This window comes from Pangasianodon hypophthalmus, chromosome 1, assembly GCF_027358585.1.
Source record: "Pangasianodon hypophthalmus isolate fPanHyp1 chromosome 1, fPanHyp1.pri, whole genome shotgun sequence".
NCBI lineage: Eukaryota > Metazoa > Chordata > Actinopteri > Siluriformes > Pangasiidae > Pangasianodon > Pangasianodon hypophthalmus.
In genome coordinates, this window is record NC_069710.1 from 18,329,586 (window position 1) to 18,342,015 (window position 12,430).

Here is a 12,430-nt window from a genome sequence, read left to right on the forward strand (position 1 = left end):
CAGAATGCACAACACGTCGAACCTTGAGGCGGATGGGCTACAACAGCAAAAGACCATGTCGGCTTCCACTTCAGTCAGCCAAGAACAGAAAGCTGAGGCTGCAGTGGGAACAGGCTCACCAAAACTGGACAGTTGAAGACTAGAAAAACATAGCCTGTTCTGATGAATCTCGATTTCTGCTGAGGCACACAGATTGTCGGGTCAGAATTTGGCAATGATTCCATGGACCCAACCTGCCATCTGTCAACAGTCCAGGCTGGTGGAGGTGGTGTAATGGTGTGGGGAATGTTTTCTTGGCACATTTTGGGCCCATTAGTACCAATCGATCACTGCTTGACTGCCACAGCCTGTTAGAGTATTGTTGATGACCATGTGCATCCCTTCATGGCCACAATTTACTCATCTTCTAATGGCTACTTCCAGCATGATAATGCACCATGTCACAAAGCAAAAGTCATCTCAAACTGGTTTCATGAACGTGACAATGAGTTCAGTGTTCTTCAGTGGCCTTCCCAGTCACCGGATCTGAATAAAATAGAACACCTTTGGGATGTGGTAGAACAGGAGATTCGCAGCATGAAAGTGCACCTGAAAATTCTGCAGGAATTGCGTGATGCAATCATGTCAACATGGACCAGAATCTCAAAGGAATGTTTCCAACATCTTGTGGAATCCATGCCATGAAGAATTGAGGCTGTTTTGAGAGCAAACGGAGACCCTATCCTGTATTAGCATAGTGTTCCTAATAAAGTACTTAGTGAGTGTAATTCCACTATATTCCACTGTTATATATTTACTATAGATTCCACTATATTCCACAATATTCCTGTCAAAAAAAGCCAAATAAACATCTCACAGAAAGCTTCACCATATGAAGGATGACGCATGTGTTATTAATCCGTTTATGTGGCGTGTCCACCATACAAGATTCTGTCTAAGTTACTAAGTTACTATAAAACTGTGTGTAGCACTGCTGTATACAGTCATGTAGGTATGGCCATCTTTATCAGTTTAGATTTTCTTGTGCTGACTTGGCATAGCAGTATTACTGCTTTATGCACTTTAAAAGCAGATAATTCATTTTCAGAGCAATGTTATATATGAGTAAATCATCTCTGCTAAACATATCCTGTATAATTTTTTGACTCGCTTGCCTCAGCACACAATATTTTATTTTATAGAGGTAACCAGTGCCTGAGATGTTGCAAACAGAAAACAAATGCAGATTGTGTCATAAATCTTGCGTCGTTTATATCAGTGTAGTTTAAATTGAGGCTTAATCTATCTGAAACATCATATCTGGTACAGGTTTGGTGACGGAGTTTAGCCAATTTATCTGTGTGCACCACTAATATTTAGAGCTATGTTTAGAAATTCTTTGTACTTTTGGGAAAGCTTTAAAAAAGGCATTGAATTATGAATGCTAGAGACAGTCTTACCCCGTAGGTGATCTCCTTAAACTCCTAGAACAGGGCAGCCAGATAACGTAAACAGACAAAGCAATTTGGTGAGTGCGTTGTGAGTTTTCAAGAAACTAGGGCAATCTGGCATCTGACACTAAAGAAATTCACTTTGTCTTGCAGACAGAATGGGTCTGGACTAGTTCTATTGTGTGTATTTTTCTTCTAATTGGTTGACACAGTTCTCCTGTGTAACGAACAGTTTTGCTCGGGTCATTCTGTGTGTAGATTTTGTTGGGAACCTTTTGCAAGGGTCTACAAATTAGAAACTGTTCACTTGCAATCTTTTTTTTTTTTTTAGCATTGATATAGGAAATTTGTTGTTTTGAGTTTGAGCCCTATTCTGTCTCATTTGTTGTTTCTCAGTCTTACATGTGGCGTCACAGGAGTTGCTGCTCGTGCATGCATACATAAAGTTGAGCTGAAAATAAACAATTTCACAGCCTGAAGGGTGGGAGGCATATTATGCAGTATAAATATTAATGACTGCACTGCTACCTCTCTAAACTCCAGGAAGATTTATGAAATACATAATTTCTTGGGCTTTAGATTTGGTTGACAGTTGTGCAAAACCTACATGTTACATTGTTAAATAAGCCTTGATTATTTACTACAGTTACTTAGACTGTAAATTTAATTCACAGTGATTATACTAGAGTCTGGTTATGCTTAAATTCGTTACTGTTCCATTTCACTTGGCTTAGTTTATTTATGACCTTATGCAAATCACCCTTTTTTTTGGAGCATTACACTCTCAGGATTAGTATTTCAGTGCTCTCAGTGGTTTGAGGGCAACTGAAATATTATCTCATGCTCCTCTAAAAAAGTAATCAGAGAAAACCTGCCCAGAGCAGCAGCAATGTGTGCAGTTGGCTTAATTTTTGAAGAGTTTAACGGTTGTGTTTCTCCCTTCTAAAGATTTAAAAGTGTTGTTCATACAGAACAAAGTGAAAAGAGCATCTAGGTCAGCCTGATTGATGAGCTCAGTATGTACCAGATACAAACATGTTTCATAGCAATACTCAGTTCACTCAGTGCTGGTTGGAAATGGGAATCCAATGTGTGACTTTCTCTTCATTAGCTTCTGAGAATGCAGTGTCTATTTGCACCTGAGATCAGCCACACTGACAGATGTTCACACGCCTCGGCTCAGCTCTCAGATCCTAATTGCTCTTCCTGTGTGCTCTGCAGTGCCTTTTCTGGGTGCAGACTCATAGTATGTATAACTGGCATTAGTGGGCCAGGAGAGCATACTGTAAGCAAAGAACTGTGAGTAATCATTGTGTTCTAAGCTTAATTGGCAGTGCAATAAACATAAATGATGCACATCTATGTATATATGTATGTATAATTTAGAGCTGAGGTGAATAGAAAGTAAGTTTAAGGGCTTTATGTTAACGCTAGCTGTATTTTTAAGTAACCCCAACAGAGCTGCCTCAATCAATGGTCTACATATATTAGTTTTAATGGCTCTCGCTCCCTATTTGTTTATCACAAAAACATACTGCAGGAAGGAGGGGTGCTGTCGGGGCTGCACACCCCAGACTTTCAGGATCCCTTTAACTGCAACTGCTAACAATTAATAATAATATATAGATAAACAACTAAAGGAATAAACAAACTTTAAAATGGAGTATTTTGAGTATATTATTCATCTTATAACACAATGTCTTGCCAAATATTAAAATTTTTTCAAATTTATTAATGAACAACACATTGTGCTTTTTAACTGTTTAATGTTGTGAGACTATAGTCTTCAAGACACTTTATGCTGTGTTTTTGTCTCATTAATTTCGAGAGAGAGCATAATGGAGGTTGGTGAGGGAATGACTGCATATAGCTACTGTAATGTAATTGATAACAGGAACAAACGTCCATGTAGGGAAAACTACTGACATTTACATAGTGCTTATACTCAAGACTTCTTCCATAAATGTTAAATAAACAGACAGAAAGAATAGAGAAAACTTCACAAATGATTATATGCTTTTCTTTGTTTGGTGGTCTGCCACCAAAGGTGCCATGTTCTAAGTTGGTGAACGCATCTAAGATGTAAATATCAGGAAATGAAAGCTGAAATTCTGATCTATCATCTTATATTCATCTTTTTTTTTTTAGATCTCAACCCCAAATATTTTCAGTGTATAGCAAAAACAAAAGAATTGGCCTTCCTTTGGAGGGGACTGTATATTGCAATATGTCTTACAGTATAATAGAGCAAAGTGGTGATGCTGTGTTATTTCATGATTGAAGCTTGCTCTGCATTCATTTGCCCAAAATGAATTGTTTTTTTTTTTCTTTTTCACAGCAAAACACCCACAGAAAACCTCTGTAGCTGGAAGCTGTAAGATTTATCAAAGTGATCACAGAACACCATAAAAACAATGACTTTTTGTTTGTTCAAGTGCTCATTTGCAATATTGCAGGCTACTGAATAAGCATGTCACAACTGTGGAATTTTGTCTGAAGACTGTCATACAAAGAATTGTGATTTATTATTATTTTTTCTGTTGACTTTGACACTATGATAATATAATCATAAGAGTAGAAGTAATACACATGAACAGTCATTTATCAACACTGAAAGCATATAGGAATTTCTGTCTGCCTTCTGACTGTAAAACCTTGCAAAGAGGAGACACTGCACAAATAATACTTACCTATATGTTAAATAGGTAAGAAAAAAATTAATGTAGTGAATATGAATATCTAAAACATTTGTTAAAGAGTGACCAAATCATAGAAACAGGGCAAAAATAGCTAATACAGCGTTTCGTTACAAACTGATGCTAAATTAAATATTTATTGACACACATAGAATTACCAATCAAGGAAAATTAGACACACAAATCCCAAAGTTTTTTTTTTAAAGTAACATATTTACAAACATTCAGTTGAGCACCATTAGTGACACGCAATAGTTGTTGTGTTTTCTAATCTAGGCACTAATCTAAATGTTGCCATGTATGCTGCAACATTCTAGACGGCCAAAGAATAAAACCTCCACCAATTTGGGAATGTGTTATTCAGAGACTCATGGACAATCAAGCCCCAATATGTTGGAGTCAAAACTTGGTATTCAGAAAGACTTAATGTGTTTCTTTGTAAAATTGGACAATCCCAGTATTTCTTGTTGATTTTTTATATTGGATAAAATTTGTAAATATAATTTTCAGACACCCTTTGGATTGAAGCCTTTGACTAAGACTAATGATTAAAATATAATTAAATCAAGAAATTCATTGAGAATGAACATTGTGTTTGGTGATTACATATATTTATATGAAAGCATGAAAGTAATTGAATGCATACTCATGATCACTTTGATCATTCTGATCAACTCAATTGTGAATAGGTGATTATTTAATGGTTGTGACAGACTTACTGCATGAACGATAATATTAACAACAATTAACAAAAAAAAAATCTGAGTTTCAGAGCGACTTACAATCATCTCATTTATACAACTGAGCAGTTGAGGGTTAAGGCCCTTGCTCAAGGGCCCAGCAGTGGCAGCTTGGCAGTACTGGGATTTGAACTCACAACCAGCCAATCAGAAGGCCAGCGCCTGAACCATTGAGCTACCACTTCCTTGCCATGGTGCTAAAGCTGTTCAATAAAGGCTGCCATCAGACGAGCTGATTGCACATTTAGATCTGAGATGTGAGGGTTTGGACTTAGTTCTCATGCATAGTCGCCTTTTGTATATGAGCTGATTTGGTTTCTCTTTCACCTGTGCTGATTGTTTAAAGAATGAGGAAGCCTACTCATGCTTTTTAATCACTTCTTCTATGTTATCGACTCATTAAAATGCTTGTCTCTCTTAATGAGCTTTAGTAAGTAAAGTGTAATGTGAAGCAAGCTGTAGCTTGTGTCTCAGTGTTGCATTTCATTAATCCTTCTATCTTCATCTTCATTTTCTGTTGCTGTCGTACTACAAGTCAGTCAAATCTTAACTCGAGGTGTAAATTGGAGGTGAATATAGTATTATTTTACGTTACCAGCTTCTTAAATCAGGTAGTCCAGGTACACTTTCTGGTAGCCCATCTTTGTATCTGGGAAAACAAACTGCACCAAATTAACTTTTTGAGCTCTAACAATTGTGTGTTTCGTCATTGTTTCTTCATGTAGTCTGTACTTTTGTTTTCTAATCCTTTCAGTCTTATAATTGGTTGTATCTGACACAAAGTGCCATCTTGCAAGCTGTTTCTTGATGCGTCCTAGAGACGAGACAAAACATTTTCTACATTTTGGCTCTGGTGCTGTTCCCTCGTTGCCATCTCTGCATTCATACTGTGAAATATCCTTTTGTATTATTTAACAAAAAGCCAATTAAAACCAAGCAAACAAAACTGAAACTTGAAGAGTCTCATAGCGATGCGGGGTGTCTGCCGTGCTTTTTGATGTTATAGTTTGGTTGGCTCAGACTACCGATTTGTCCTCCCCTGCTAAATGCCTGTTGTTCATGATGTACTATCTATATCATAGAGAATGTACAGTCTAACATTTCCACTGCTCTAGGGCTGTGTAAACAAGGACCTTCTAGTATCCATTAAAAACTTGTTACTTTTGATTTCATAGACAACATGCACCATGGGTGCAGACATTGTAAAATTTTCACTCTGTTGTATATTAAAAAGTTTTCTCGAATTTCGACGTTTGGTTGAGCATACTCATGTATCAGCCAGTGGGAGTCTGATGTTGAGGAACATGAAGAAGGAGAACCTAATCATGGGTTTCACTTCACACTCAGAATAACACATTCTTTGCCGGATGGCACAAATTTCTGGTTAACCTTGGCTTGTAGTGCTGGATGCTGAAAGTATGTCACACCCATTATTCTGTGCTCTTTAGTGTGGAGCACAGCCTTGGTTGGTTATAATATTTGAAGAAAGGGCTCAGTGGGTTCAGCTGTATGATGAAAGAGGAATTATGCTGGAGGTATGCTCACCCTTGTGGATTGTCGGCTGTAGCTGAACTCCTCACCCTGTCGAAAGCAGCAGAAGAGATGAAAATGAAGAGAACAGATGAGGTGCATTTTGGTCAGTAAAATAGGACATATGAGGCATTTTTATGAGACAGCATGGATGCAGTCTGGTTCTATTGCCTGTGTGTTTGCTTATAGTTTTGTTGCATAGTTTGCATTGAACATGTGAGCTTAGGTAAAATAAATCATAATCAATAAACTGTATCCTACAAAAACTTGCTTGCTGAAAACTTGTCACCCTGCATGAACACATTTTCCTGGAACTCTGTGTACTTACGGCTAGATGCTGTATTGTAGTATTGGTCACAGTCTTATTTGATTTCAAGACACTGCTGTCATTCAGTGTGAATATTTTTTGCAGTTTGTTGGTTGGAGCAGCTGAACTCATCCGTGTCCGTGTACAGTATATCTCTGTGTAGCTTTCCTGGCTTTGGAAGAACAGTTTCTGACTTGCATCTGGAGTCTTTTAGAGCTCATTGGAGGTGAGCTGTGCAAGTTTGAGCTGCATGATCTCATAAATCACCCTGTTGGTGCTGAAGCTCACCAGAGCTGCTCCTGTGAGGTCCTGTGTGTCAGGAGCATAGCGTTGCCCTGTGTCCTATAAGACTGAGATGTTAACAAGCAGTGACATTCTTTCCATGGTCCTGTAATCTGTCTTCTGACTTCAATATATTTATCCCTTATTGTAAACCTTTTATGTATGTAATATACTTTGTCTAATATATGATTTTAAAGTCACTGTTCCTAAATTATTACTATTTAATTAGCTTTAATAAATATCACCTTGGACATATTGTACTTTGCTGTTGTACTACAAGCTTGAAATAGTCTTGTTCTATTGGCAGATAATTTGACTCATTTTAAGCATTTATTTCTAAAAAATAAGCAAAATTATCTACCAATAGAATAAGAAAACTACAAGCTTTAAATGAGTAATAATGTCCAGAAATAGGTTTAATGATCTTATATTTGGTTTATTGTAATCTTATAATAAGAAATACCAGATAAATTTGACTATATTCAAGATATTTTCACTTGCTAAGATGACATTTTTACTACGACTCTGACCAGGATAAAGCTGTTACTGAAGATGAACTGAAGTGATTATGCAGAGCTTCTGTTCATTAGATCATGGATTGCTACTGTTAGAATAAGTCCAATGATAGGGACAGCTATTGATTCTAGTTGGAGCCCAGATGACATCACGTACCTATTATCAATAATGGCACCTTCAACGTTAGACGTTGTGTCTCATTCTTGTGAAAGTGTGTTTTAGATGCCCATTAGACTTCAGTGGCCTTTCACTAATGATACAAAAGAAATCGTGGGCAATGCAAACAGTAACATTTTATGTTGTACAAATGCTTCTATGAGCAATGGTGCAACAAAATGCAGTCATTTCCTTAATGGCAGTTTGTATCATCTGCAAAATCCTTAAGTGGATGTCTCAAGGCCTGACTGTAAAAAAAAATCTAAAAAGTCTTGGCTTTGAAGGAGCCATCTATGAAATCCCACTGACATAGTCTGTTTGAAACTGTATTCTGTGCTTTCTTTTTTTTCCCCTAGTTTCCACTAGCAACTGCAAACTCTCTTAGTCAATTACAGCATTTCACACACTGGTGACCACTGTCGTCTCTTGTTTGTTGGACCACTGTATTTAACATCGTACATCCCAGCTGTTTGTGCTCTGGAAGCCCTCCAGACAACTGACTGTGTGATCAAAATAGGCCTTGGCCTCTCATCTGTCAGGAGCGGACGTATTTGTGTCTTCTCATAATTCCTCAGTGATATAAACTGACTGCATAAGCTGAGTTCATCTCTCTCAATATGGTGCGCTGTATTCAGCAGGTGGCTTGCAGATGGAGCTTGTTTAGGTGGCTGGCCATACTTCCTGTTGAATTATGATGCTGTTACACAGGAGCTGCGCCTGCTGACTTTAGACTGTGAAACATCAACTTCATTTTAAAGCCATTAGCAATGAATGTGTTGTTAATCTTCCTTTTTTATCTCCCTCTCCCTTGTTTTTTTTTTTTTTTCCTCCCTCTATGTGATGCCATGCTGTTTCAGATAACAGTGACAGAAGCTGTGCTGTTCCTGATGCAATATACATCAAAAGATCCGGATACTCGAAAGAAGACCATTGCGACTGGGGACTGTTGTTACCTCAACCCTCTGGTGCGCAGGACTTGCCGCTTTTTGGGTATGTACTTATTCATAATTTTGGCACCATTGTTTTCTTGAAACAAACATAGTACATCTCTAGGTGGAGTTTTAACAAGAGAAAGCACAGGATACATATAATTCTCTTTCAAGCTTTCATATCGTTCTTCATGTCTACAAGAAAAAAGAATAAAGTAGTAAAAGGAATTACTAGTCGGGTCCTGCTTTAAAATCTTTGTTTACACAAACAGGCTCCCATCTGCACTCACCCATATTACTTTCCAGTTGACTTCACTACTACCACTGCATTGCTTGTTAAACAATTCGGGTTTTGTGCATAGAAGCATTTAAAGAAATCTTAATTATTAGACTTGAAGAGCCATATTCAGAGTTGGTGGCTTAAGGCAGCAGCTCAAGTCCAAATGTTGCATCAATATTAATTTGGGGAAATCTGCATATATTCAGAGTTAGATTACACAGGTACTTAAGTCAAATGTCTGGGTGCACCATTCAGACTATGCAAATCACCTGCAGGTAGTTTTAGGTTGTCAGACCTTTCTTGAGTAGAAGCATCAGAGATGGGCTTTTCCAATAGCATCTAGACCACCACCTTTAAACACAAGCACTTGCCTGTAAGCCAGAAATAAATCAGGGATAGAAAATGCAGTCTGAAGACGGAAATAGTGTTTTTTTCCTTTGCTGTAAGATGCAACATGATGTAACATAAAAGCAAGAGAAAATTTAAAAGTGAAAAATAAATAAGACTAATGCAATGTTATACGATTGAGAAGATGGCAAGCGCTGAAATAAAAATCTAATAAGAGTCTAATATGTTGCCAGTATATTGCTGCATGAATTGTCCTAGTTTGAATCATCACATTAATCACTTAGGTTTCATTTAACAATATGGCTTCCAGATTATAAAATAGCTCTTGATCCATCACCTTATATTATTTAGCATTGTATTTTTATATTTATAGTGTATCAACAGTTACTTATTACAGGCATAACTTAATGGGATACAAGATACTAAATTGAGGTCATGAAATCTTATCGTGTGCATGGGATATATTCTATTTTATAATGCATATAATTAGCTATTTTGAGTTGTTTTATTATTAAAATAATGACATTAATTGTTAATAATTCAGAAATTTGTCCATAAAAAAAAATGTTTCTCAAAATAAGCAGTCTCTCTGATTTAATACACTATCTCCTCGAATGTCTTCTGTGCAAAAAAGTTCTGTTGACTTTAAAAGGACGATACTATTAGCTAAGTAATAGTGTCATATTTAGGTATGTAATACAGTACTGCAGGAATGAGTCCTAAACCCGTAAATGAGTTATCATTTTTGCACTTCCGGTTCATTCGACCTGAAGTCAATGGGTTTTTTCAATGTGTTTTTGGTTAAATGCCCGAAATAAGGACTGTGGCTAACACAAGCTCAAGATATTTTCATGTTTTATTGTACAACATAAAATGCATAAAGTAATAAGTGATAAGACAGTAATACGTGTCTTCAAAAAGGCGGTTGCAAACAAGTGGCTAAATGGGACTACAGAGGTTGTCAGGAAAATTAGGCGTCTTCACGCTGTACAGGAAAACTCATCTTCTACAGCCGCGTTGTGTGCAAACTCAAACTTTCCAACATTCTATATATTATACAATGAGATGGATTTTAAAGCTTTAGAGTTTGCAGAGGCACATTCATCAAAAAAATGGTTATTCTTTAAACTTTTATCAAAACTGCAAAAGCCAAATAAAACACATTTATTCCCCCAAAAAAACCATCCGAAAGAGATACACGTAAAAACAACGGAATTTTCTCCAAAGTAATTGGGCAACATGGACACATTCCCAAAAAAGGTGGGGGGCAGATTCATCCACAAAAAGAGCACATTGGATCCTGATCAGGGAACATTAAATAAAGATGGAAAGAGTTGTCGAAAGCTTAGTGGGGGTGACGTTGAAGTCATGCGAGCGTGGCATTCGTTTACAGCCTAAATTTAGCTTTTTACTTCTGGCGATTGTATTTAGGCTTCAAAATTCATAAAAATTGTGCTCATTTGCGAAGATTATCTTGATGAACAAAAGGTGTAAGAATCATAACCTTTTGTTGGTCACAGAGCTTATTTTCTGCAATAATCCAAAAGCTAGTGGAAAAATCCACCACAAATCATGAATTTCAGTGTGACATTGTGGTTACATATCAAACAGTGGCGGTGAACTTGATACTGCTCCTTGCCTGAGCTGATATAGCAGGAAAAAATGTTCAAGAAAAGATCAAGGTCAAAATTGCCCTTAACTGAGACATGTCTCTGTTTTAGTCAAACTTCGCCCTATGTCTGGAGATATGTCTGAGATTTGAATAGTAGTGTGTGCAATTTTGGCATTAAATGCTCACTAAACATGCATAACTGTATTCTGAAAATGACCCACAGTGTCTGCACGGTTACGCTCTTTAACTCTGGGAGGACCAGCCAGTGCAGTGGTTTCTGTGGTGGCTTCCATGCTTTAAAATATCTGATAGTAGAGCAATGGGTCTGAAGGTTTCAGCTGACTTATATCTGATGAAGAGAGTTTGTCTAAGCCCCCATCAGAGTGTCAAGGGAATCCTGATAGCCTCACAAAATGTATCAGGCTGGATCAGCAGTAGTGCCCATAATAAACACTCATTATGATTCCTCAGTCTAACGCCTGCTTATTATACTTAGCCTTTCAGTGAGACGTTATCAGTGGCTCACTCTCACTATTTGTCCACTGTTTCTCCATTAGGAAGTTTTTTTTCATCCTTTGTATGAAAGGGTAGGCATTGTTCTTTAATATTTTATTTGTTGGTTTATTTGGCTTTAATAATTCACTTAAACCTTGCTGTGGTAATTTGCGGCAGTGGCAATTTCAGCTCTTTCTAGTTGATTTATGAACTACAGTCACACATCTTATTTGCATAATGACTCACACGCTGCTGTTTTCCAGGAGAAATTAAATTTAGAAAATGGCTTTAGGTCATGACTTGTTCATACTCAACTCTGCCTGTGCTTTCACTGTTTATCCTCCTCCGTTCTCCTGTCAACTCTGACAGGGAGAGATTCCTTGTAAGTTTATATTCAAGAGAGGAAAAGAGAACGATGGAAAGAATGAGCATTTGACAAATGCTTCAAAGAATGTTTGTGAGGCAATGCATTATTCAGACTTTTTCCTATTCCATGAACCTTATACTGAAACTAAGTTAACAACAGGGAAACTTAGGAAGCCCTACATATTAGTAATATATAAATATACACCGATCAGCCATAACATTATGACCACCTGCCTAATATTGTGTTGGTCCCACTTTTGCTGCCAAAACAGCCCTGACCAGTTGAGGCATGGACTCCACTAGATCCCTGAAGGTGTGCTGTGGTATCCGGCACAAAAACGTTAACAGTAGATCCTTTAAGTCCTCCATGGATCAGACTTGATGGCCAGCACACCCCACGGATTGGATTGAGATCTGGGGAATTTGGAGGCATTATCCTGCTGAAAGAGGTCACTTCCATTAGGGAATACCGTTGCCATGAAGGGGTGTACCTGGCCTGCTACAATGTTTAGGTAGGTGGTACATGTCAAAATAGCATCCACATGAATGCCAGTACCCAAGGTTTCCCAGCAGAACATTCCCCAGAGCGTCACACTGCCTCCTCCGGCTTGCGTTCTTCCCATAGTGCATGCTGGTGCCATCTCTTCCCCAGGTAAACGATGCACACGCACCCGGCCTTCCACATGATGTAAAAGAAAATGTGATTTATCAGACCAGGCCACCTTCTTCCATTGCTCCGTGGT

At 37.7% G+C, this 12,430-nt stretch overlaps 1 protein-coding gene across 9 annotated transcripts in view; it reads left to right on the plus strand.

Annotated features, from left to right (window-relative positions):
- The window catches only part of plppr5b (phospholipid phosphatase related 5b), a 57,151-nt gene that overhangs the window by 21,453 nt on the left and 23,268 nt on the right, over positions 1-12,430 (plus strand). For all 9 annotated transcript variants that reach the window (XM_034308516.2, XM_026925966.3, XM_034308533.2 and 6 more), the window contains one exon: positions 8,515-8,647. In XM_034308516.2, the coding sequence (XP_034164407.1) occupies positions 8,515-8,647 (133 nt within the window). The remainder of the gene's footprint in view (positions 1-8,514; positions 8,648-12,430) is intronic.